At 39.2% G+C, this 25,509-nt stretch overlaps 1 protein-coding gene across 1 annotated transcript; it reads right to left on the bottom strand.

Moving 5' to 3' along the window:
- Window positions 1-1,922: 1,922 nt before the first annotated feature.
- Window positions 1,923-24,358, bottom strand: TMEM242 (transmembrane protein 242). Its single transcript, XM_063308249.1, has 4 exons — window positions 24,092-24,358; window positions 22,183-22,283; window positions 15,338-15,475; window positions 1,923-2,448 (listed from the first exon to the last, which is right to left on the bottom strand). Exons 1-4 carry the CDS (start codon window positions 24,234-24,236, stop codon window positions 2,350-2,352), a joined length of 483 nt encoding a protein of 160 aa, XP_063164319.1. The 5' UTR covers window positions 24,237-24,358; the 3' UTR covers window positions 1,923-2,349.
- Window positions 24,359-25,509: the final 1,151 nt, after the last annotated feature.

Raw genomic sequence — 25,509 nt, 5'->3', positions numbered from 1 at the left:
TTTAAATGGCTTACAATTAAAACATTGTTTTAGAATTGGTTTCACATTTTCCAGGGTACTGACTCATAATTCACATGCTAGCTGAAATTCATTCACATTATCTCTTTGGGACTCCCAAATAGTCTTGTTAAAAATGAAAACTGGCCTGGCCACTCAGAAAAACAGTGTCATACCAGTTGGTTCCTTTTCTCTAATGCGTCAAAAGCAGTGTATCGGGCAGAAACCAACTACTTTCCTTTGAGAATGAAAGGCTTCTGTCTGCAGAATGAGGGAAGGTACAATTTTCAACATTTTTCTGAAATTGGGGGCTCCATTAGAGCACAGGTGGACTAAGGGACATTGGTGCTACAAGAGAAATTGGTGAAAATTAAAACGAATTTCATGTTGGAAGAACATTTGTCAGCAGGGAACAACTTGGTTTGTTTGTTCTGACATTTCAGAGGCCAGTTGTGTTTGCTAGTAAGAAAAAGAGCAAAGCCCAGCTGGATCAGGCCAACTGCCCATGTATTTCGGCACTATGGGTCATACAGAGGCCAATTGGATTGTGCAAACAACCACAAACGTGGAAAGTGGCAGAACTTTCTCTTCGCTGCTGGTCCCAGCACTGGTTTTCAAGGAATGTCTCTGGGGGCTCCAAAGATAGTGAACAGCTGTCTCTGTCACTGTGAGAGGCATCAACTGTTCTAAGGCACAAGCTTTGACCAAGTAGAAATCTGGTGCTTCGTCATACCATGAAAGTGTATTATGTAGTTTATGTGAGAACTGTGCCTTCTTTAACAGGTGACACCCCTTCAGTAGCACGTCCTTCTCTCTTTCCTATAGTTTCTACCATGAAGAAGCTATACCCCATTAGTTTTCTTCATCCCATCGAATGGGATGGACACCTAAGTGTCCTGGCTCAGGGTGTCCTTACAGGGTATCTTCCCCTGTTTTTTTCTGGCATGCACCTTTACCTCTATCATTTTTTAATTGACTGTAATTATTTCCTAGATTTACACCTGGAACTATCAGAATAATTCTCACTTCCTCCTTCAGACAAGATTCTCCCCAGGTCAGAATTTCTTCTTTCTGTCAGCTTCCCCCTGGGACAGGTTTAAATACTGTTTTGCAACCTTTTTGATATTAAGTATTTTATTTATTTATTACTCATATTTAGCCACCGCCCATCTCCCCCAGAAGAGGGACTCTGGGCGGTTTACAATAAAATTCCCCATAAAACATAAACATTAAAATCACATAAAACAATTATAATAAAACCCAATAAATAAATAAAATCCAAGAAAAATGTACCTGCAGTCTGATAACTTCCTGGTTCAAATGGTGCTGTTCGTAGGTCTGATTTGCCTCAAAAGATATCCTAGTGCCAGATACATCTAAAGATCTCCTCCCAGTTTCATCATCACATAAATACCCTGAAATGGCTCAGCTGTTCAACCGCTAAGCCCTCTTGTAAGGCGTGCCCTAGTACAGCTAAGAATATCACCAAATCCATGTTTTCCAATTCCTTCTGTGTTTTCCAATTCCTTCCTAACTACCCATTGCTATTCCCAATAATATTGGTTTAGGGTTGTTTGGTGCACTAAAACTTGAAAAGGGTTTGGTTCCTTTTCTCCATTTCCACACTCACTTTGGGACAACTATCCAATGCTCAGGACTATTTGTCTCTGACTGGAGTGTCATTCCCAATTACTGCAACCAAAGAGCCTCTTCCCCAGAAAAGCAAACTTTTCCTCTCTTCAGATTCCATCAGAGTTTGGACAGCAAGCCAGAGATCTGCAGAGGCCTAGTAATTATTTTCTTTGATTGTGACTAGTGTCAGAAATGGACTGCTACTTAGACCCACTACGTTGTATTTCTCTTTGCACTGAGAATCTTTATGGTGATAGCTTTTGATGACTCATGCCAAGCCAGCGGACAGAGTGTAAGTTTGAACGACAGTCATTTTATTTGTGTATTTAATATTTCACAAACATTCTTCAATGTGTTCAGTCTGCTTTGGTGTTGATACCATCTTTTAAAAACCTCTATGAAACACTGCGTTGGAGAGGAGAGCAGAAGGATACTATTACCCATTAACGTGGTCAACAACTCATCTCTTCCTTAGGGTTAATCTCTTTATTTTACTGCAACATACTGAGCATGCTTTTTCAGACCAATCTTCATACACATTTTAACCTTTTTCTGCACTTATCACCCCTGAAGTCAAAACCACTAAAAGTAAAATTTACTCTTGCCTGGAAAACTAAGGGGGAGTGTGTTGATTCTACTGAGTGCATACCATTATGAATAGGTATATTTTCATTCGTCTGTAGTTTTGTAAGGCTTAGTACAAATTCCTCCATATGACGTTCACTTGGATTTCCAAATATCCTCCCATTCAACAGAATTTACTGCGGTTTTTGGAACTGATGGAAATAATGATTGCATTTTGTTCCGAAATTCATTCATCTAAAAAAAAAGATAAATAAATGAAAAATCACCACATCAGATCATAAATACACCACAATGTTAGTACTCTTGCTCTCTTCCCCCTCCTCCATTTTGAGTAAACATACATACAAATCCAAGATTTGTTTGCAGATATTTTATGTTGACATATTTTATTTCTTTTTTAACCAACAGGAACAAAATAATGCATGTACACATTTGGTTATTTGGTGTAACTATGACATAGTATACTCCTGCTTGGAGCTAACCACAATGAAAGACAAGCAAGAATGTGAATTCTTGTTATAAAAATTGTAAGTTCTTATAGTGGGTTTAAACTCCTGGCTATAACGAAACCTAATTAATATCACCTATAATAAATATGTGGTTGCAACTTAGCTTAACCATGAAAGAGATCTTTAAAAATGTGCAATAGAGAAAAGGATCAATCTCTTAATTACAAATAAATACAAAGCTAGTATTCAAAAGTTGTAAGTGTTGCTCCTGCACTATCGTCAAAATTAGAGGCCCAACTGACCTCTACGATTAGGATTACCAACTACCAACTTTGACTGATATACCAACTACATTCTTTCCTGGATAGGGACAGCCTAATTATTATCCACGCGCTGGGAAACTCACACTTAAATCATTATAATGCATTCTATATGGGACGACCCTTCAAAAAGCTGCACTGTGCAGACTATGTTAGGCTGGTTAGTGAACTCAGTGCATATACAAATTACAACTCTTTTGAAACAACTGCACTGGCTGTTAATTAACTAGCAAGTCAGATTTAAGGCATATAAGACACTGAACAACTTGGGTCCGGGATACCTGATAGACTCTCTTTGCTACTTTGGGGCCTGGGGGGGGGGGGGGGGGCAGGGTCCTACTGCATGTGACTTGAACCACAGAGTGACCAATTGCATGCAGCTTTCCTCTATAGTGATGCCTAAACTCTGCCCTGGTCCTTCCCCTGAGATTTGTGAGATGCTTCTCATTAGATGGTTTGGATGCCTGTTGAATACCTCTCTCTTCATCCAGGCCTTCTCCACATGAACATGGGATGAATGGCTTTGTTGTGGCTATTTTAGTTTTCCTTTCTCTCCTCCTTACCATGTGTGTTTGTGAGTGCTTTGGTATAGGAAAGGACATCAAAATATATGAAATCATCATCATCATCCAGTTTCAAGCCCAAAGGTATGCTTCAAAAGGGAGGAATTAGTAAGGTCTAATTGGGTGGCTTTAGCAGCAGCCTTGCTGAAGCTCAGGAATTAGGTTCAGGTCAATAGCTGAACAAAACAATGGCTGGAAACTTCATGGATTCCACTTGAAATGGCACAATGGAAGACAGGATGTAAGTATATAGGAAACCAATTAGTAATTAACACAGGAAAGCAAAACATATCTCTCCCTAAAACTCCACTAAAAAGTGAGCATTAATTTTATTACATTCCCTGATGAAACCACCAAAAATGTGAACCCCATCGTTATTCCTTAGTTTAGGCTGATGTGAATTATTTGCATCCCACACAACATTTGTTCTAATCTCAGTAATTTTGAAGACAACTTTCTGAAGTGAACCTCACTTTGCGAACTGACATTTTTCTTATATTGCCTAAAGAAAGAAAGAAAAATCATAGTTCGTTTCCTTGGAAAAGACATACAGAGAACAATCAATCCATTTCAAACTGTCAATCTTTTTACCATAAAAAGGATTTTACTTACTTTTAGCACATCAGAATCTGCAACCGTTAGAGATCACCATTATTTTTCCCATTTTAACCAAATCAGCAGACAAAATAAAGGCCCTCTAAAAGCACTTTTATTCCATTCTGCCTTTTAAAAGTAGATAAGTGGTACAAAGCAGGTGAAGAGAACCCAAACTGTGTTTTGCAGAGTAATTAGGCATCTGTTCATACTAGCCTGAATGGGGTGGAAGAGTGAGAAAGAGGCTCCTGGAATGCTAAGGAGTTGCTCACCCTTTATGAAATTCTGCAGAGGCCACCATAGATCTTCGTAACTTTTATTTCTTTCCCAGTGAAATTAGTATTTCAGTTTCAGTTGCACTCCAGCTCCAGGGCTCGGAGCAGGTGACAAGATTTTTTTAATGACAAAAACAAAATCAGATGCTAATTAAAACAGAATTAATTAGCCAATTACCTCATTTTAAGGTAAGCTGTTTAACATAAGCTGATGAATGCCAGACCCCAAAGGGAAAATTATCAGGCTTGTAAATCTGGTTAACCCCTAAGAAAAAAGAGCTAGGTAAGAGAGAGAGAGAGACAGCAACTGACACTGCGCCTTTGCTGCTGAAGCTCTGCTTGCAGGCGGGTGATACAGCCAAGAATAAGCCCTCACTTCACCTTGAAGATCTATGTGGAAGGTTAGGTATGGGAGGTCCAAGTCACCTGGCGCTTGTTATATTTAAAACAGCACTCTTGAATTGAGTCTAGAAGAGTCTGGGATACAAACTCATGTGCTGGTTCCCTGACAGGACATGCCATGATCACAGCTTATGACTGCAGCATGTTTTTCTCCTGCCTAGGTCAGCGATGACATCAAAGCCATGTGGAGACCAATGCCAATATAGGTAGTCCTCACTTAACGACCACAATTGGGACCGGACTTTCAGTTGCTAAGTGAAGTGGTCATTAAGTAAATCTGACCTGATTTTACGAGCTTTTTTGCAGTGGTCGTTAAGTGAATCACATGGTTCCCCATTGATTTTGCTTGCCAGAAACCGGCTGGGAAGGTTGAAAATGGCAATCACATGACCATGGGACACTGCAACGGTCATAAATGCTAAGCACCCAGATTGTGATAAATGTGACTGTGGGAATGCAGCGACGGTCATGTGAGAACCAGTCACAAGTCGGTTTTTTCAGCATTACTATAAGTCCAAACCATCACTAAACAAATGGTCATTAAGCAAGGACTACCTGTACTGGCATTTGGCACACATAGTACCTGCTGTAGAAATGCTATTTCCTGGCTTTCAAAAACAGTGATTTTTCTTTTCTTTTTTAAAAAATGTTTTGATTCTTAAGTCATGGGGAGATACTTTGGTTTACCAAATTGGGCAGGCTGTAAATAATAAATAAGGTTAAGCAATTAATTTCCCTTTTAATTAGACACAGTGGAAGTACACAATGCCTTCCAACTCACAGCAGTTCTAAAGGTTAATGTATGTATACAAAACAAAGACATTATGAATTTTGTCACAAAGATGATATATTATAAGGTCACAGAATCCCTCCCCACCCTGGTTTGCACCCACCATCTGTATATGTGCAGTTCTCATAGTAATTTGGTTTTTTTTTACGATCATAAATATTTTATGACTCATCCTTGCTATAAAATAAATGATAGTATCTGCTTTGTGAAGTGATTACAAAATTGATTTATGCAGACTATCATAATCAAAAGAGCCTTTATTACTTATTTCATGTTGCTTTCTAATTGCTGTGGACCACTACAAATTATGAAAGCTATTTTGTTTCTTCTTTTTTTATCTTTAACAAAAACATTAACCAGGAGAGACTAATAGGGGAAGTTATGCTTCTATGGCTGGCAAGTGTTACAACTGCAGCTTTAATTAAATACAAAGACACATTGCTTATTTCCTCTGGCTAAAAATAAATTACAACAATTCTGCTATAACTGCTGGAAAACTATTACACATTTCTATCAAATGGTCTTTCTGTTGATATAATGTAGCTATTATCATTGTATGACAACTAAATTAAAACTGGCACAAAGATGGTCACGATTATGTATGTTCCTTTAAAGTAACAGATTTGTGAAGATCCTTGCAATTAGCCCACAATTATTCTGAAAGGGGGGAAAAAAAGACTTTGTACTCCTTTGCTGACAGGAGAACTTTTGTACAGTTCATCTCTCACTCTTTCACAGTAAATTTTCAAACAGACTGACCCTGTCCTAAATATTATGGGATGAACAATTCTGGACAGCAGAGGACTGTGTCAGGCAAAAGCAGGGAAGTTTTACACTTTGGATTCAGTGGACACTTTATTCTGATTTTAGCAATACAGGAGCTTGACAAACTTTAACACAAGTCCCTGCCCTTTACAAAAAACTATACTAGTCCATCAGGGTAGAAAAGAGGTAAAGTGTCGGTATCCTTTATTTCCTACTTCTCAAACCAATATAAATGTCAAAGCCAGCATGAGGCTACAGGACAAGGAACTAAGAGAGAGTTTGGCCATCTCACAACCCAAATTCAACTTTGGGAACTTACACTTTCCATTTACTCAGCGCATGTACCTCCATGCTACTGGTGGCCGGAAATTTGTGTCAGCTCAATGTACCTGTTATAGTATCATAATGTTGCTTATATCTGAAAAACAAATTAACTATAGTAAGGTAATGTATTTACTTGCTGGCTTCTTAGTGTAAGGCTAAATAATGAAGGTGTCTCAGGAACATTTGTTCCTACATTCCACAATTCCCTACTTTTGCCACAGAACACAACATACCAAATTAGAGAAAAACTGCTCTTTCAAATAAGCTAATCATTAAATGGACCCAGTTGACCAAGACTAAAAACATAACCAAGAGACAGAAGGAAGAATCATCATAATTTAACAGCCAGTAAATTAAAAGATTCTTAGAAAAGAACTGCTTTCAAATGCCAGAAGACAGGAATAGAAGAATACAGATTTGCTTCTCAAAGAGGGAATTCCATATTTCAAGCAGTGGAACAGAGAAAGTTCTCAGCTACTTTGCTATCAAATGTTCCTTAGCAAACAATAGCATTAATAAATGTGTACCTGCCATTAACAGACAATTAAAGATAGGCAGATCTACACTATAGAAGATACTTCAAGAAGTTAAGAACTCCAAGGGTATAAGGCTTCCGGTGGGAACATGGCCAACTGAGCAGCTGTGTCCATGGGCTCTGCAGGCAGAACTGACAATGCATGCTTTTTTGGGGGGCACGGGCCGGCTTTTTCCTGGAGCCCAGAGCTTTTTTGTGAGTAAAGAAAAAGCTCGGAATCACCCCATTTGCATTCCTGAACACCGTCTTGCAGCCAGAGAATCACAAATGGTTCATGATGATCTGGTAAGAGATGATGGGAGGTGGGGACGTCACCATTCCAAGCCACGTTTGTAGCCTTAAAGGGACATTAGGTCGAGCCACCCCATTTCTAAACCATCCAATTTATAATTTTTTAAGTTGATGTACTCCAAGAGAGGCTTTCTACAGTAACAAGAAGCGGACTCTCTTGGTAATTGTCCTGTTCAGACTATGCAGCCAGGCGGAGTAATATCAAAAATACTCTTTATTACAATAAATAAGTCCTTGATATATGAAAACTTGGGTTCAACGAACCCAACTGGAACACAACAAGGCAGCAGACAGGACTTCTGACTGAAACTGGAGGCTGAATGAGACTGGAACACTAGGTACTGAAGACAACAGTTCTTGAACTGGAACAATACTGGAACTGCTCTGACACTGGAGCACTGGGTAGCTGAAGACTTGCGCTGGACTGGAAGCAGCAACTTGAACCTCGAAGCAGGACTAGGAACAGGGAACAAGGCAGAAATTGACTAGAGACTCTGCACGGGGTTGAAGACTTGAAGCAAGACTGGAACTTGAAGCAAGGCTCGACTCGATGGAGATCTCTGAACTAGGCTGAATTCTCCAGACTGGAGACTTGGAATGCAACTGGAAACTAGGAACAAGACTGGATTAGGCTGGAAGCCCCGGACTAGGCTGGATCCTCTGAACTGGAGACTTGGAGCAAGGCTGGGAACTTGGAACAAGACTGGACTTGGCTGGAAGCCCCGAACTGGGCTGGACACCAGATCCTGAACAAGATAGGTGTGAAATGCCTGGACGCAGACTGAGCACACAAAGCAAGGTTGGCAGAAACCAAAGTCATGCAGCGGCGCTGGAGTTTCAAGGCATGAGGAAGCCACTTGGAAGATCGCAGAGTTTCAAGGACGAAGAAAAACTGAGACTGCTGGGCTTGGGAAGCGAAAGATCCTCGAAGGCAGCAGCAGGATTCAAGTCCTCTTCAGAGCGGAGCAAAGGCGCTGATTCCTCTTCAGCCACAGATGCTGTCTCCGATGCAGGTAAGGACTCTTCCGGAAACACTGGAGGCTTGGAGATTGGTTGTCTCTGGCAGCTCGCTCTCCGCACATCTGTCTTTTATCCTGATCCTTCACGCACCTGGACCCTTTTGCAGCCAATCAGGCTGCCTTCTCCTTTGCGCGCTTTTCTGTCTGTTGTTGGCGTGTGCTGATTGAAGGATTCAAATCCTCCCCCAAATCTTGACCAATCAGCGCCTTGGACTCTTCCCGCGCTGCTGACTCATCCTGGAATTTCGTTTTCCTGGTTTCAGCCCAGTAAGATTCCAATTCCTCCTCTGACTCTGAAAGGGTTTCATTTTCCGAGTCAGAGGCAGGCTTGACTCTGACAGTGCTTATAGTTATTTCTGGATTAAATTTCTAATTTTTTTTTTAAGTTTTAGTTTGTTTTCCCATTTTAAGACTAAGGAGAACTGAAAATAAATAATTGCCTTCCTGCTATCATTTTTGTACTGAATTTGAAGGATAGAATATTTTCCTACACATTGGTCTTTTGAATCTTCAGCTTTCTGTTCACTTTCACTGGGACCTGCTTGTCAGCGCACTTTCTCTTGTGCCAATTTCATTCCAAACTTTTCTATTAACTCATCAACTCCTATCTGCGCAAGTCAAGTATCTAGGGGGCACCATAATCTACTGCCTGAAACATGGAGGATTTCAAAGAGGATTTTTCAGAGTTTCATTGTGAGTTTAACCAGACCTTCAAAGAGATCTTTTCAGAGTGCTGTCAAGCTCTTCTGCAGAATATTCAGGACACTGGGGAAGATATTATCTCTAAAGTGTGTCATCTGGCTGAAGATGTTATGCAGGAAGATGAAGATTTTGGGAAAGATGGAGATGTTTCCGCTGTCAGTGAGATTGAAGTAATGCCAGACGGAGACTACATTTTGGTGTTGAAGGAGTTAAAACAACAGTCTGAGCTGCAGATTACAAGGAGAGCTGTTTATCTGAGGGATTGTTATGGTTTTCTGGGGGAATGTTTTGGGAGAGAAGAGAATCTGCTTGTGGGAGTTTTTTTGCTGAGAAGTCTGAGTTGCTAAGGGAGGCAGTTGGGCTGTTTTATTTTTGCAAGAAAAATGCCTTATGTGTAATAGGGAGATATGTAAATGCCTTGGTATACTTTGAAGTGGGGTAAAAAATTAAGAATGTGTAATTGGATTGATAATGAGGTTATTATGATTTCACTTTTCTTTAATGGTTTGGATTAAGATTTACTGGACTTCTTTTAAGGTTTGTTTGATTTGCAAGATTTATAAGTTATCTATAAAATATAAGAAATTGCTTGGTTTTTAGGTTTAATAGGGTTAAGATTATTGTAGTATTATTAATTATAAAAGTAGACAATTTATATGTTTTTACAATGTGATTATTATAGTGGACAGAAATATATAGAATACTGGTAGAAAGGAAATAATAAAATAAATGTTTTTTGGGGAGAGGGAAGTTGATTTAGAAACACATACTGTATATATATAAGGGGAAGGAGCAATTACATTAGCGATTTGTATATGTGCTAATGGAAGGATTCATAGAAATAATGTGATTTTGGTTTGAGCAAGGGATTGATTATGGAAATTGCTGAATATTCTTCTTGAAAGTTGGAAGTCACTTCTTTATGTAATCTTAAAAACTCTTTTTTCTTGTGTTTCACACTTTTTTAGGGTTTTCTGTAGTTTTTTGGATTTTTGTAGTTTTTATCTTTGTTTCAAACTTAACAAAATCTTTTATTTTAAAAAAAAAAAGAATTCTAAGGGTAATCAACATCTTGCCATAAGCAGAAGTGGCCAAGACACACTGTAAAGGGATCACATGAGCTCAGCATTTTGCTGCCAAAAGGATTTGAGGGAGATGGCATTCTCAACTGCTGTAGCTAGAACTTCTGAGGCATCTTCTACTCTATGGGAGCACTGCAGAGTCCAGTGAAGAAGCAACTCATGTGGGTATGATTATGACCAGATCTAGCCACAAAAAGTTTCAGCAGCTACACTAGCAAAGCTGGGGAAAAGCAGTCCTCCGAGAGCCGACATCACAATATTGGATAGTAAAGCTGAGTACAAGTTTACATCCCAATTCTGGTCCAGTAGGGTGTTTTTGTTTTGTTTTTTGACTCGTAGCACCTCTTCCTTCTTTAGAACTTTTTCATCTTCATTCATTTGAAATGGAAAAAATGGTTAAACAGGTCTATGACTTCCCACTGTTCCAGCATCTTCTCCCACAACAATTTACTTTAGTGGAAAGCGCCCACTTTTTAAAAGTTTTATATCTAGTTAAAAAGGTAAAGGTAAAGGTTTCCCTTGACGTAAAGTCCAGTCGAATCCGACTCTAGGGGGCGGTGCTCATCTCCGTTTCTAAGCCATGGAGCCGGCGTTGTCATAGACACTTCCGGGTCATGTGGCCAGCATGACGACTCGGAACGCCGTTACCTTCCCGCCGAAGCGGTACCTATTGATCTACTCACATTTGCATGTTTTCGAACTGCTAGGTGAGCAGGAGCTGGGATTAACAACGGGAGCTCACCCCGCCGCGCGGTTTCGAACCGCCGACCTTCCGATCGGCAGCTCAGCAGTTTAACCCGCAGCGCCACCGCGTCCCATATCTAGTTAATGCCTTGATTTATTAAAATTCTGAATATTGAAAGTATAATAATCTTCCCATTAATCTGTTACGTTGTATGAGATGACTAAGAAAGACAATGCATCAAAATCTAGAACAAAAGAAAAAAATAAACATCTGTGAAAGAGAGTCCTACAGCTGGTTCCATTTCCTCTCCTTCCAGCAAATGTAGCTGTAATGCAATAAAGGACTTTCCAAGGAGTCTTCTTCAACTGCATCCAAGATGAATTCCTGAATCATTCCTTGTTTTTATTTTTCACCTTAATGTTGATTTCCTTGTTGCGACCTCTTTTACAAACAGCTATTTAATGATAAAATGGTAATGGACACTATGCTCTGTCTCCTAGGCTGTCTAAGGCAATCAGAGCATGTACAGTTATTCTATCCAACCCCAACATTTGTGCCAACCGTAGCGATGAGTAATGTCTTTAGGGTTTGGGCTGGGGACCATTCCAATTTTCTTTCTCATTACCTTTTGGTTTAAACAGCTGTTGTAATCATTGTGCCTCATAATATAACAAGTGAATATGATTGTTAAATGTCTACTGTTAGCCAAATTATTTTTTTTTCGGAGTCCTACCTCCATTTGACAGATAGTCGATTTGAAGAACACCAGATCCTTTCTTATATGATTTTACAAGTATTGCTCCTTGTAAGTCACATCTCCAGGTTCAGCTGGGGATAAGTGTATGAGATCTCTACGCTGCAGTTATTTCCCTTGATCATTTTAGAATAGCTTACATCTCAAAGGTAGAACTTTAGGGGGCTTCTTGTTTTCTCTCTGTTTCCTATACTAGAAGATGCATACGGAGACTGGATTCACATATCATGCTAAATGTTTGTGTCATCCATGATTTCCTGAATAAAGCACAATTGCTGGGTTCACGTAACATGCTAAATAAAAACAAAAGAAAACCTGTTATAGTTAAGCACTGTGTGAATCCAATCTAAGATCACCTTCACATGCAGTCTTTTTGCCATTCTTGGATGGACACAGCTCTGCAATCCCACTTCATCATCTCCACTGGACAGCTGAGATGACTTCAGCCTTGTGAAGGTGATTTTGGGCTGGAATGCTGTAGTCCTGCAGAGCCCAAGTTTCTAGTGGTGGAACTCCTGCCCCAGCCTGCCTTCAGGTTCTTTTCCTTGTCCCAATAAAACTCCATCTGTGCCACACCATCGTTTCAAATGAGCAGAGGAGCAGCTCTTATACACCCCTGACACAGTGACCCTTCAACCTTTCCTCAAATCAGCGAACAAGCGTAACATGAACTACAAATGTAAAGAGTGTGGGGCACCAGGTGGATGCCAGTTTCTGCTGGAGGGAACGCTGATCAGCTCCTGTGAATTCCTGGCATTTCAGTTCAGCAGCAGTGAGGATCCCTTTGAGCCAGTTAGGACCTTTTTCTAAGACTCTGGGGAATGAAAACTGTATGTCAAGATGTTCAAATTGTGTTTTCATCAGAGCAGCTAATGAAACTTTATAGGATCAGCTGCTTTTTAGAAATGTATGCTGATGGCCCTGAGCAACAAAGCTTACCTCTTCCCTAGAGCATTATTATTTCCATAATGTTTACTACCACAGAGAACAATACATCAATTTAATAGACCTGATTTCTTTTTATGAAATAAAAAGTGAACTTCTGACACCCCCAACGCTCTTATCCAGGAAAATGCTTCTTTTTGTTTTCATGTCTGACAAAAAAAAAGTACGTGCGGCAACATCCTTTTTATTGAAATCATATTTTCTCCTTTCAAGATTTTTCTAAATAGTCAAGGTAATCTATGATGATGTAATCTGTTAATTGTCTCTTCTTAATTCCTTAGGGGAAATCTGCCTGTGTCTTTTGTACAGTATTTCTGGCATGCAATTGAGTCCGCTAGTTCGCCTACCCATTTGGGGCAAATAACAATTACTCCCAAAGCAGTACCTGTAGCTAATCACCATAGTCTATGTCTTAGGTGTAAAGTCTTGCATACAAACATCTCACTCTTTTTTAAGATTTACAGGGCAAGTAAAATAGATGCACTGTACCAATAACACAGCCATGTGCACTACCAAATGCAGTGCAGTCCTCCAGATGCTGCTGAACTACACTTTCCAGCAGCTCCATCCATTGTAATAATTGGTGAGGGATGCTGGGAATTGCAGTTCAGCAACATCTAGAGCACCACAGGTATTTATCTTTAATCTGAGTGGTGCACAAATGGCTATTCCTGTCCAACGACTGACAGTGGGGAAAATCCCACAGAAGTGTCTCTTTGCTACATGCCTAAAAGCCAGCGACAATGGAGCCAGAAGAAATTTATTGGAGGATATTTGAATTTCTCTCTGCCTTGCTGCTGTGTTTTGCTACAGTTCTAGCATTTGATAAATGTGGGGAAAGTATAACACAAGATAAGAGAAATGGACACCATATTATGTTGCTTCCCACATGTACTGTTTCAAAGTACCAGAGAAGAATTCCATAGTACAGCATTTCAGTATTGGGCAGAAAGTGTATTCTAATGGCTCATCCCCAAAGGTTACAGAAATTCAGTGCTTATCAAATTATATCACACATTTATATACCACTCAGAGTCATTGCTGTGAGATAGGGGACCATATAATTTTTTAAAATAAATTAACCAAACTCTGCAAGTAGACATTTTTCATAAGGATACTTTTTTGATTTGCGGGATAGGAGTCATTAGTCTGAATCTTGCAGCCACTGTTATACTCCCCTGAGAACTATATAATTACTGCTAAGAAATAACCTTTACAAACAGCTTCTAGACAAAAAATACTGTATTGCTGGCAACTCTCCCCCTCCCCAAGAACTGCTATACAATTCAAATTTCCAGTTCTTGCTTTAAAAGAGAATTTTGAACCATGTATTGGTATTACAGCTACCAGATCTGGGCAGTCAAAACTGGCCACTAGATGGTATCAAAGAAATACAAAAAAATTGAACTCTTTGTTGCCATCAAGTGATGATCCAGATTTTTATAGCCCAGATTTGGTTGCCCTGGTACAATAAACATTAATAGTTACTGTTCTGCATATTGCACTGCAAAAGGGGGGAAAAGGGGAAGAACCTGAATAAATTGCCTTAAAAACATACACTTATGGGAGGGCTTTAAACTTATCTCACTTTACAGGCCTGGCCTTTCTCGCAGATTTCGACTTGAAGCCTTCTGCAAAACAAAGAGGCCACAGAATACAGGGCCACCTTCATACAATATGTAACCTGGGATGCTGTTCCCAGGCAAACTAGCTTCTATAGTCTGTGTCTAGTTGCCCTTACTTATCTTCTCCTGTTAGCTGGTAAACAAACTGGGAAGCAACCAGCAAGGGAAAAGTTCGTATTGTGTTCAAAACATGTTACTCCCAAGCAAATCAGGAACTGCAAGCCAACTTTCTGATTATTGGCCAATGTAAGAAGCAAAATGCTGAACTGAGATGGGCCTTGGCCTCATCCAACAGGGCTGTTCTTAAGCTCTTAGGGAGAGAAAGAGCAAAAGCCTTTTGTGTGAATCAGTTCTCATTACCTAAATATAAAGAACGCATCACGCTAAACCATGATTTGTGAATAAATCACTATTACCTGGATTCACACTTTGTAGTAAGCCATAAAGTCCTGGTGTTGATTGTCTGGGCAGTTATTTACCCTGGATGTTTTAACTTACTATATTGTAGGACTTTTGCTATTGTAACCCACCAGGAGTCTAGAAAGATCTGGTGGCATGCTAATTTCATCAGTAAGCAAACAAACCACAATAGCTGTGCTCACATACCTAGGCCAAGCCCCCCCACCCAACAATCACATTATAGTTTCCTGCAATGTGCTCAACAAGTCACAATTAAAACAAACAAAAAAACCAGACTATATACATATTTAGCTATTCCCCAATATTTATCTCTTCTTTTTTTTCATCTGGTTCATTCTTCTGCTTTGCCTCTTCTTTGCTGCCTGATAGTTCTCCATTTTACTGAGCAACCCATGCAAATTTACATTGTGAGCTCCCAGGAATGGGACTTACTCAGTTCAGTTTTCTTACTAATTTTCCCTTATATATTAAAAAATTCATACACACAATGCTGCCTACATACTGTAAACAAAAACATGAGAACACTTACTGAATTTATGGAATTTCTGAAGCACCAAACCTTCAACATTGTGAAGATACTTACATTATGAACTCCCAAAGCCTTCCAGACAGCAAAACTGATCAATGCAACTCCGCTCCAGGCATAGAGTGAACCCCATCCAAGGGCCCGTAACGCAAGGGAGGAGCCACTTTCTGGCAAAGCTGCTGTGGCAATTACACCCTAAATAAATAAATAAATATTATTTATTTATTTTCTATATCACCTTTATGATTTTTATAAATAACTCAAGGCGGCGAACATACCTAATACTCCTTCCTCCTCCTATTTTCCACAAACAACAATCCTATGAGGTGAGTTGGGCTGAGAGAGAGGGACTGGCCCAAGGTCACCCAGCCGGCTCTCAGGCCTAAGGCAGGACTAGAACTCACAGCCTCCTGGTTTCTAGTCCATTCCCATAACCACTAGACCAAACTGGCTCTTTCTTCATTAAAATATACATACATACATACATACATACATACATACATATATATATATGTTAATGAAGGGAAACAAATTACTGTGTACATACATAAACACTTTCAGGAAGCATTGAGGAAATCATCTAATGAGAATATTAACTCTCCCGGCTTCCGGTGAGGACATGGCAGACTGAACAGCTGTGCTTGCAGGCTCCATGGCCAGAACTGACAACACGACAGGGTTTTTTGGACTCAGGCAGGTTTTTCCTGAAGCCCAAGAGCATTTTACCAGGAAAAGAAAACACTTGGAATTACCCAATTTGTCCTCCAGAACAGCGGCTTGCAGCCAGGAGACCATAAATGGTGTTCACACTTGACTGGTAAGAGCTGCTGGGAGGCTGGGGCATCACCATTTCCAAGCTGAGCTGTAGCCTTAAAGGGACATTAAGACCAGCCACCCCATTTCTAAATCACCCAATTTATTTTTCTTTTAAGGATGTGTAACCTAACAGAGGCTTTCTACAGCAAGGAGAAACAGTTCTCTTGGTGCTTGTTGTTATCTTTGTGATTAATTCTTTTTAAAAAGCTTTTAAAGCTTTGGATTCTGCTTTCCATCGAAATATTAAGGAGGGCTGAGACTATGTAATCATCTCCCTGTTATTTCTGTACAAAATTTGGAGATTTTAGCATTTTCCTACACATTGAATCTGCTGGTTTGAACTTTCAGCTTTCTGTTGCTACTTTCCCTGGGGAACTGCCTGTTATCATACTTTCACTTCTGTAAATACGTCTCGGAATTTTTCTATTATCTCCCACTTTCACTGGTTAAATATCTAGGGGACGCCATAATCTACTGAATGAGATATGGAGGATTTAAATCAGATTGTTTCCAACTTTCACTGAGACTTTATTTTTATTTATTTTATTTTCTATCCCAATTTTATTATTTTTATAAATAACTCAAGGTGGCAAACATACCAAATACTCCTATTTTCCCAACAACGACAACCCTGTGAGGTGAGTTGGGCTGAGAGAGAGAGACTGGCCCAAGGTCACCCAGCTGGCTTTCATGCCTAAGGCGGAACTAGAACTTACAGTCTCCTGGTTTCCAGCCCATTGCCTTAACCACTAGACCAAACTGGCTCTTTCAACAGATGCTTTCTGAGTCCTGCCAAGCTTTAATGCAAGGTATTCAAGGACATTGTGGAAAACATGAGGTTTAAAATGTGGCATCTGGTTGGGGATGTCATGGAAGAAATTGAAGAGCTTAACGATAGAAATGTTTCTTCTAATAGCAAGATCAGGGCTTCTGTCAAAATGTTGGATGATGATCGGATAGTCGAGCTGAAAAAATTAAAGGGACAGATCGAATTGCAAACCATAATTGGAACTAAATTGCTATTGGAATGTTATGGAAAAGAAGGGATTGTGTATGGGAGACTTTTTGTTGAGAAGTCAGAATTCTTAAGGGGGGCAGTTGGGCTGTCTGATTTCTTTATGAAAAATGCTCTGTGTGTATTGTGGGGATATGTAAATGCTCCGGTTTATTTGAAGTGGGGTAAGGGCTTGAGAATATTTATCTGGATTGCTTCTAGGGTTGGTTTGACTTCATTCATCTTTAATGATTTGGATTAAGATTAATAAGGTATAATAATAAATGCTTGGTTTTAGGCTTAATATGATCATTATAATTATATTAGTTATAATGGCACACAATTTATATGCTTTTTAGTTTGATTTTTATTATAGTAGACAGGAATGTATAGAATAGTAGTAGGAAGGAAATAATCAAATAAATGTTATCTTTGGAGGGAAGTTGATTAGGAGGTTTATATATATATATAGTATGTATGTGTGTGTGCATGTGTGTGTATATATTTCTTCTTTTTCTTTTAACAGAAGGGGATGGAGCAACGGTATTTAGTGATTTTTATACTCTGCCAGTGGAATGATTTATAGAAATAATGTGATTTTGGTTTAATATATTATAAGGGATTGATTATGGAAAATTTGTTGTATATCCTTGCTGTTAAAAGTCAGAAGTCACCTCTTCTTGTAATTTTAAAAAAATTCTCTTGTGTTTTCACTCTTTTTTAGTTTTTTCCTTTTTCCTTTTCTGTAGTTTTTACCTTGGTCTTAATCTAATAAAATTATTAAAAAATAATGAGAATATTAACTCTCCTTTAGGATTGTGTAAAGACTCTTAGTTTTTCCAAATACTATTATCACTAAAAAAAAAAAAGTATGGTTACAGAAGAGAAACATACTCTTTTGGGCTCCCTTCCTCTAAAATACATACTTTTAAAAATCTGTGAATACATTATATGCCAATTAGAGCACATCAACATGTTAAGATGCCAGTTTCCTTTATAAGAGCATTGATAAATTGTACCTTTACAAGGGAGATGAAAATGGGCTACTATTCATAAGTGTATGACCCATGAACGCTCTTATTCTCAGCAGCTTCTTTTTCAGCAGCTAGGCCACTTCACCAGAACTTTAAGGAACTTTTTGAAGAGAGTCAACTTGTAAAAGGTAGTTTAGAGGTACAGTCCAGGGAAGTGGCCAAGATAACACAAATTACTGAACTGGATTACTGTGACAGTGTCTTATATTGCTATTTTAAATGTTCATTTTATTATTTGTTCATGGATTGCCCTCTCCTCTGTAAAAAAAAGCCCCAACAATTGGTTTTGTTACATATAGGATAAGAATCCAGACAATACATCAAATGAAAATTCTTTCAACTTTTTATCATAAAACGAGAGAGAGAGTTAAAATGAAATCTGATATGGAAATGTCTGAAAAAATGAACGCCTCAGAAGAGAGATAATAGAAAACTGCTGACCTGGGTTTATTAGCTCAGGAATGTCTGCTCATGAGAGAACTCCTTGAGGATATAAAATACTCAGATAACTGTGTCATTCATTGTAAAATGCTGTCATATGATGTACACAAAGCTACTTAGACCCTCAAGACAAGTGTTGAAAAATGGCTAGAAAAGACATTTTGGAGCCTTCTCAGTGGTACAGAAACGATCTCATTGATAAAAGGGGGAAGGAGCCACTATTTTAAGAGAAAGAGTTTTAGTCACATGCTTGTTATTATGTGCCTGTAGGACTTTTTTTTTTTAAATCAACTCAGGGCACTTCTGTGTTTTCAAATGAGAACACCACCATCAGTCCTAGCAGAAAACGTGACCAAATAAAAAATATGTGTATTATTTAGTAGCATTTCTTACTTTGAAAGCTTGTTTTGCTCAATGATGGCAGGTCATGGGCAGCAATGTGATGGGAAAAATGTCTAACTTTATTAAATCTCTTTTATGTAGCTATTCTAGGCTATCAGTTTCTGTATCTCTAAGAGAAATATTCTGAAGATTGGGAAGTACATTTTACTACTGCTTAAGTTAGGGTTCTTTACTCTCTTCCTGAAGTCCACTGGTACTCACATAGAGATTTAATCAATTAGCAGAAATCAAAATTAGTGGGATAAGCAACGGGGCACATCATTTTTTTCATGCCTTATACCAGCTGTATGAACCAAATGATCGGTACTTGCATAACAAAGACTTTATACCAGTTCACAACCAATACTGGATCTCCATGAGTCCATGTTTGAGTGCTGAGTTGAATTATTTCTGACTCACCTGTGATATATTTAAAACTACGCTAAAACTAGTAGTTATTTGAGATAGTACAGTTCTGTAGTGTTATAGGCAATCTGCTTCCCCATTTTCAAGAATTCTTGCCTCACCCTACTTACAGCTATCCTAGCAGGTCTTTCAAGAGGAAAGGTGGCTTGGCAGTTTTGCAGCTCTGTATCCCCATCCTACAGGACATGGATCTTTTTTGGGCATACAGTTAGACAAAAGACCACAATATGAAATAAGAATATGGAAGGCTGTGTGTAAGTTATTCATTTTATTTCTCTTTTCCATGGAAACTGGGGTGGGGGGGGAGTGAACCTTTCGTTCTCCAAGCTTATAGAATTTGGGGCAGGATAATTATTCCTTGCTAGTTTTCCCTTTTGCAAGCTGGATCATCATCATCAATAATCTTCAGACTTCTGAGGAATTGGGGAGTGGAAATAGCAGAAGCGCTTAACAATAACAAGCAGCTTCCAGTTAAAACTAGCCTGGATAATTTAATACAGGAAAACACTTTCAGTCATGTGTCTACTTTGGGGAAACATCTAAATAAATAAGTACAAAATATATGCAAGATAAAACAATTGTTTGCTTAAATAGTTTTTTAATATTTTAACACTAGTTTTGCCTCTTCTAACACATAACAACAAAATACAATAGCTGTATTCCCAAGTAAGTTTGAGCTGGAATTCTGGAGAATCTGGACTATTGTTCACAAGCAAACATTCTATTGCATGCATTTAGTTACTCCCACTTATCCACTCCTTCCAATAGTAGCACTAAATTATAGATACTATCAGCATGAAAAAAATGTGGAACTATGCCCCAAACTGCCTTCTGGTTTTCTTCTTTCTAGGAGCTGTAATCCTTGCAAATGGTATTTTTTTTAGTCATTGATGTTTATTTTTCTAAAGATAAATTAATGCCAATATTTGTATTGTCTAGAATTGGTTCATGCATGAATCACTGAATTATTCCTTAGTGAATGCTGGCATTCCATTTAATGCTGAATACATTGTTACAGATCCCATATAAGCAGTTTCAGTATCTAGCATCGCTTACAGTTCTCCCATCTATTTTCTATTTTCAGCATTAAAGTTAAAGGAGTTCATTTCAGTTTACAGGAATCAGCAATTGTAGTTTTATTCCTTTAATTCTGTTGAAAAACAACACTAACATTTGGTCTGAAATAATACATTTGTTCCTCTAAAATATTAGTGCACTAAAAATGGTTTTACTGTTCTTCTATTAGGGTGGATTTATTTTAAAAAGTTTCCTGTTTTGGAATTCATATATTTCTTGAATCAGAACAGGGGGTTTTTTTTGTCCCTTTGCATTACTCTTGGCTCCTGGGAACTACATGGCAAGTCCTGCAGTTTTCTTGGCAACAGTTTTTGGAAGTGATTAGCCATTGCCTTTCTCCTAGGGCTGAGAGAAAATGACTGGCCTAAGTCACCCAGTTGGCTTTGCGCCTAACGCAGGACTAGAACTCACAATCTCCCACTTTCTAGTCCAGTGTGTTTAACCACTATACCAAACTGGCTTTCAGAATGTACATTAATTAGTTCCAATAATAGTAAAATAGTATTGGTTTTCTGCTAACCCACCTTTCATCATATAATTTACATAAAGTGTAGAACAATTTTATCGTTATATAAATAACAATATTATTGTTATTTATATCCCACCCTCCATGGCAACTATCTTCCAAAACAGGGTATAAACAATCTATACCATTACAAGTAAGGTACAATCAATGTTATTTAAAAAGAAACAAAAAGTTAGGATCATTCCTACAGGGCCGTTGGTGGTAATGATCATGAGAGTATTGTGGGGGGTTGGGGAAAAATACAGAATCCTGTTTGGTTTTCTATATATAATTTCCCTGCCTTTCACAACTGAATCTGAGATGAAACCATCTCTTTCAGTTGCAAACCTGATTGCTGTAAGCAGAGCTTGATGAATTGAAAGTCACAGGGCACTGAAGTTCTGATAAAGCTAAACTCCTGTGAACCTGTTCAGTGCCTAGGCAGGAAGCTTTCTCAGAATTCTTTGTACACAGCCTCATGGTAGAAAAAAACAGAATATAAATTTAGTAAATTTTAAAAAATAGTCTGTTACAATGACATCACTGATACAGAACTGGATCTCTGGAATGTTATCTGAACTCTAGCAATAATAAAAATAATACCAATCATTATTCTATTTATCATGCTTAATCTCACAAAACCTGCATTCCACCCATAAAACAAAGAGTTCAACAAAATGCCTTATAGTTACACTGAATCCCATTGTAACTTTAGACTTAACCCTGTTTGTTCCATTTATTTTAGCTTTCATTTTAAACTACATTTTCTTTGTGAATTACAACAAAACTTTTCCAAAGAGCTGTTCTCTTAGCAGGAACCTACAGTAACTCTTCTAGTATGGTATAGTATCGTATTGTATATTTTATTACACCATCAGTAGCTAAGTCATCAGGTTAGAATCCAGGAGACCAGGAGTTCTAGTTCCACCTTAGGCACAAAGCCAGCTGGGTGACCTTGGGCCAGTCCCTCTCTCTTGGCCCTAGGAAGAAGGCAATGGCAAACCACTTCCGAAAAACCTTGCCAAGAAAACTGCAGGCAGTGTCTGAGAATTGGACACGATTATACAGATTAAAAAAAAATCCATTATGACACTGTCTTTAAATATTTTGTAAACCACCCAGTGTCCCTCCTTTGGGGGGAGATGGGTGGTGGCAAAATTTAATAAATAAAAATAAATAAATAAATAATAAAATATCAGAGCTGCACAAAAAGTTCAAATAAACTAACCTTATTGAACCAATTGGGGCTTTTCTTCCTTGTCATGGCAAGTGTCATACCAAAACCTGCTAGCATTCCTGCAGTAGCAACCGCAGCAAGAAAAAGTCCACCTGCCCACAGAGAGAAAGCAAGGAAAGATTAAATGATCAGTCTCCTTTTATCATGAAAAAAGGAGATCCATAAATCTCTATTTGAAAGAAAAGGCTGTGAGTGCTCTCTAGAGGAAAAGCTATCAAACTGTCACAACAACTGCCAAAATATGATGCACATTATAGCTTATTTATTTACTTATTATAAATACATAGGATTAAAACCAACAGAACAAAAGGATATATAATAATAAACACAAAGTGGCATTTTAAATCTCCAGATTGTTTTGGAAACTGTGTTAGGTGGCTATCCCAAGTGTGCTCATGGTACAAATTCTGAGTGCAGAGGTGTGAATTTGGGATGAGTCTGGCTTTCTGCATCTGACAGTAAACAAAGCAACTTTTCTCTGGGAGGAAGAGTGGTAAGAAGTACAATTAATAATAACCTGGCACATTAAAGTGCTTCTGGTGCCATTACTACATACCACTATTTCCTCCTCTGAAGGCAACACCATCCTCACTTTCAGCACACAAGGCTGTGCCATAGAGCAGTGGAGACTGCAGTTTTGATTTCTTTATGTCAGAGAAACTAGTCTTATATGTTCTTTGGGGACCGTTTTTATTCTATGAGATCGGCCCGTCGTGAGAAAAGACAGGCATACACCGATTTCTCAGTGGCTCACACAACCAAGAATCAACAGTTTCCTTGTGATTAAAGACAGTCATCCAAGGGAAAGATCTATCCAACTCTCTACTTTGCCTGCATCCAGTTTGTAAAAGGCACTGCCAGTATTTGCATGTCTGTAACACAGAATCTCTACACAGAAATCATCTCCCCCCTCCAAAAGAAACAGTGTTCCACCATATCTCTGTATCTTCCAAAATGAAGGAACTCAGTTTTTTATTTTTATTTTTCCTTCTGTCTCTATTTTCCATACTGTGTAACTAATTATGGTTTATTTTGGTCAATTACGCTAACACAGATTTATTTAGTTCTGAGGTTTTTTAAGCAGGACATCTGTCCTTTGGAATTCAGTGAAATGCCACGTGTCCTAATGGTATTCATACATAGGAATTAATCAATGCCCAATTAAATTAGAAGCACTTTTTTTCATGGATAAAAATGTTTTCATTAATACACCAAACATTACAACACAACCCTAAACAAGAGCCACAATTTAATGACGTAACATAGGCTTGCAAGCTATTCATTTATTCACATCTTCTCTAGCCATTTCCTAAGGATAAAAATAAACACAAGCTTGATACCTTTGCCTCAACTTTCACAATCTCAACTTTCACAAAGGAGTAGATTTTGAAAGTCATAATATAAAATATCTGGAGGATTCTAGGTTCAGGGACCCTGGTAAAACAGCTGAACGATTAAATCTGAACTACTAAAGCTGAACTATTAAACTATTAATATCAATAAAGGCTGAAATGGTTTCAGCTCCAACACACACTTTTTCTTTTCTTTTTCATCCCATGATGGTGAACTTTACGCTATTAAAAGCAGTAAACAGCCCATGGTCTCCTGCTAACGTCTGGGCTACCCAGATCCCTAGTTCTTACTGAAGCAGGTTTTAATTGGTATCAGGATTCAGGGTGAGTCCTTCGAACACGCGCAGCAACGAAGTAGCCAACCGTTCGCTGTGCAGAAACTGCTCACTGAGGAAACCCGAATAGGATTTCGCCTAAATTCCCGCCCGCTCCAGAGGTTAAGAGCTGGGTTTCAAAAACTCAGGAGGACCCCCTTCAACTCGGCAGCACTGCGCCCCAGAGCTGCCCCTCTTTTTCATGTATTGATAACTTAGCCTGTGGCAGTCAACCTTTGATTACGAAACGTCGTTGTCGCTGCGCGTCTTCTGACGGGGCTGCATCGAGATTATTGCTCCCCGAAGCCTGAAGCGTTCGCGCATCGGCGATCCCCAGAAGGGAACTCCGCGTGTCTGCCTCTGGGGCAACTGGCCCCATGCTCCGAGGAGCTCCAGAGCCTGGATGGGAAGTATCCGAGCTTCCCCTCCACAGCTACCCGGATGGAGATGCGGCTGGAGGCGGACTCGCGCCTTTGTGCTGCCGGGATCAGCGGCGGAACTAACCGGAGCGATTGCAGCGCGTCGGCGGTGTTGGGCGGCTTTTCCTTCCTTGCGCAACTGCAAATGGTGGAGTCAGCCTCGAAGCTTTGGCCGCGGTTTGTTAGGTTCCGCATTGGCGGAGGGGCAGGGAATAAATCCCACTGGAATCACTGGGCCTTACTCCAAGTGTAAGGGATGTAGGATAATACATCCCTAAAGCCAGTCAGCTTTAGAAGGAGGTCCACCAAACTCCGCGCTTCTTCTAGAAAGGTGTTAAGTGGGACTCCCTTTTTCTCGGGGGAAGCAGCACCGCTTTTAAAAGAGCTGATCCTCCTGCAGCAGTTATAATACCAGTAACAACAATATATTTGAAAAGATGCCGATTCCTTTGAACCAAAGGAACCAAAATATGAATACAAAAGTCCTTACAGATCAGTTTCTGCTTTTGAATGGGTACAGAAAGGTCTTTAAGACAGGCAAGGGCAGCCACGGTACTCTAGTGTTTCTTACCCTCAGCAACATGAAGCCTGTAGACTTCAACTTCCAGAATTCCCCAACCAGCATGCTGGCTGGGAAATTCTGGGAGTTGGAAGTCCACACAGCTGCAAGTTGCTGAGGTTGAGAAACCCTGCTCTATGTGCTTATTTCTATGAAATTATTATGAATACAGTACAGAGGGAGAAGGGATGCCCAATATAAGGAGCTTCTCCACCCTCATCACCACCACTTGGTGAAAGAAAAGACACTCAAGACTCAGGCATTTTTACAGGTTCTTCTTTGTGAAGGAAATCCAGATCTTGATTGTGCTTCCACCATAGCTCTGTTAAGATGGACAGATTGTCCCTGAGTCTTGAGGCTGATGTTCTGCCCCTTGCAGTTGGAGGTAAGGACACAAAGGAGACTCTCTCTCTCTCTCTCTCTCTCTCACACAAACACACACAACCCTTTAGTGTATACGCGTGAAGGAATTCTGATCTGAAAAAAACACAGCTTACAAACACCTTCTGATGAAACAGTTCAATTTTTTCCCATTTTATTTGTAACGTATCCAGGACAGAAAACCTTAGTTTCTCTGAAAGACTGCCAGCCCTGCTAGGTAGGCCAAGAAGTCAATACCACAGGAAAGCTAAAACTGCTTTTATTGAGATTGGCTATAATAACAGGATCTTGCA

Source organism: Candoia aspera, chromosome 1 (genome assembly GCF_035149785.1).
Source record: "Candoia aspera isolate rCanAsp1 chromosome 1, rCanAsp1.hap2, whole genome shotgun sequence".
Taxonomy (NCBI): Eukaryota; Metazoa; Chordata; class Lepidosauria; order Squamata; family Boidae; genus Candoia; species Candoia aspera.
This window is presented reverse-complemented; position numbering and strand designations above follow the sequence as displayed.

Coding starts and splice junctions, on each gene's coding strand:
- TMEM242 (XM_063308249.1), bottom strand. CDS start 24,236: ATGGGGCCAGTTGCCCCAGAGGCAGACACGCGGAGTTCCCTTCTGGGG. Junction 15,476..22,182: donor GCCCCAATTGGTTCAATAAG/GTTAGTTTATTT, acceptor TTATTTATTTAG/GGTGTAATTGCCACAGCAGC. Junction 2,449..15,337: donor AGGCTTTGGGAGTTCATAAT/GTAAGTATCTTC, acceptor CTTTTTTTTTAG/ATGAATGAATTTCGGAACAA.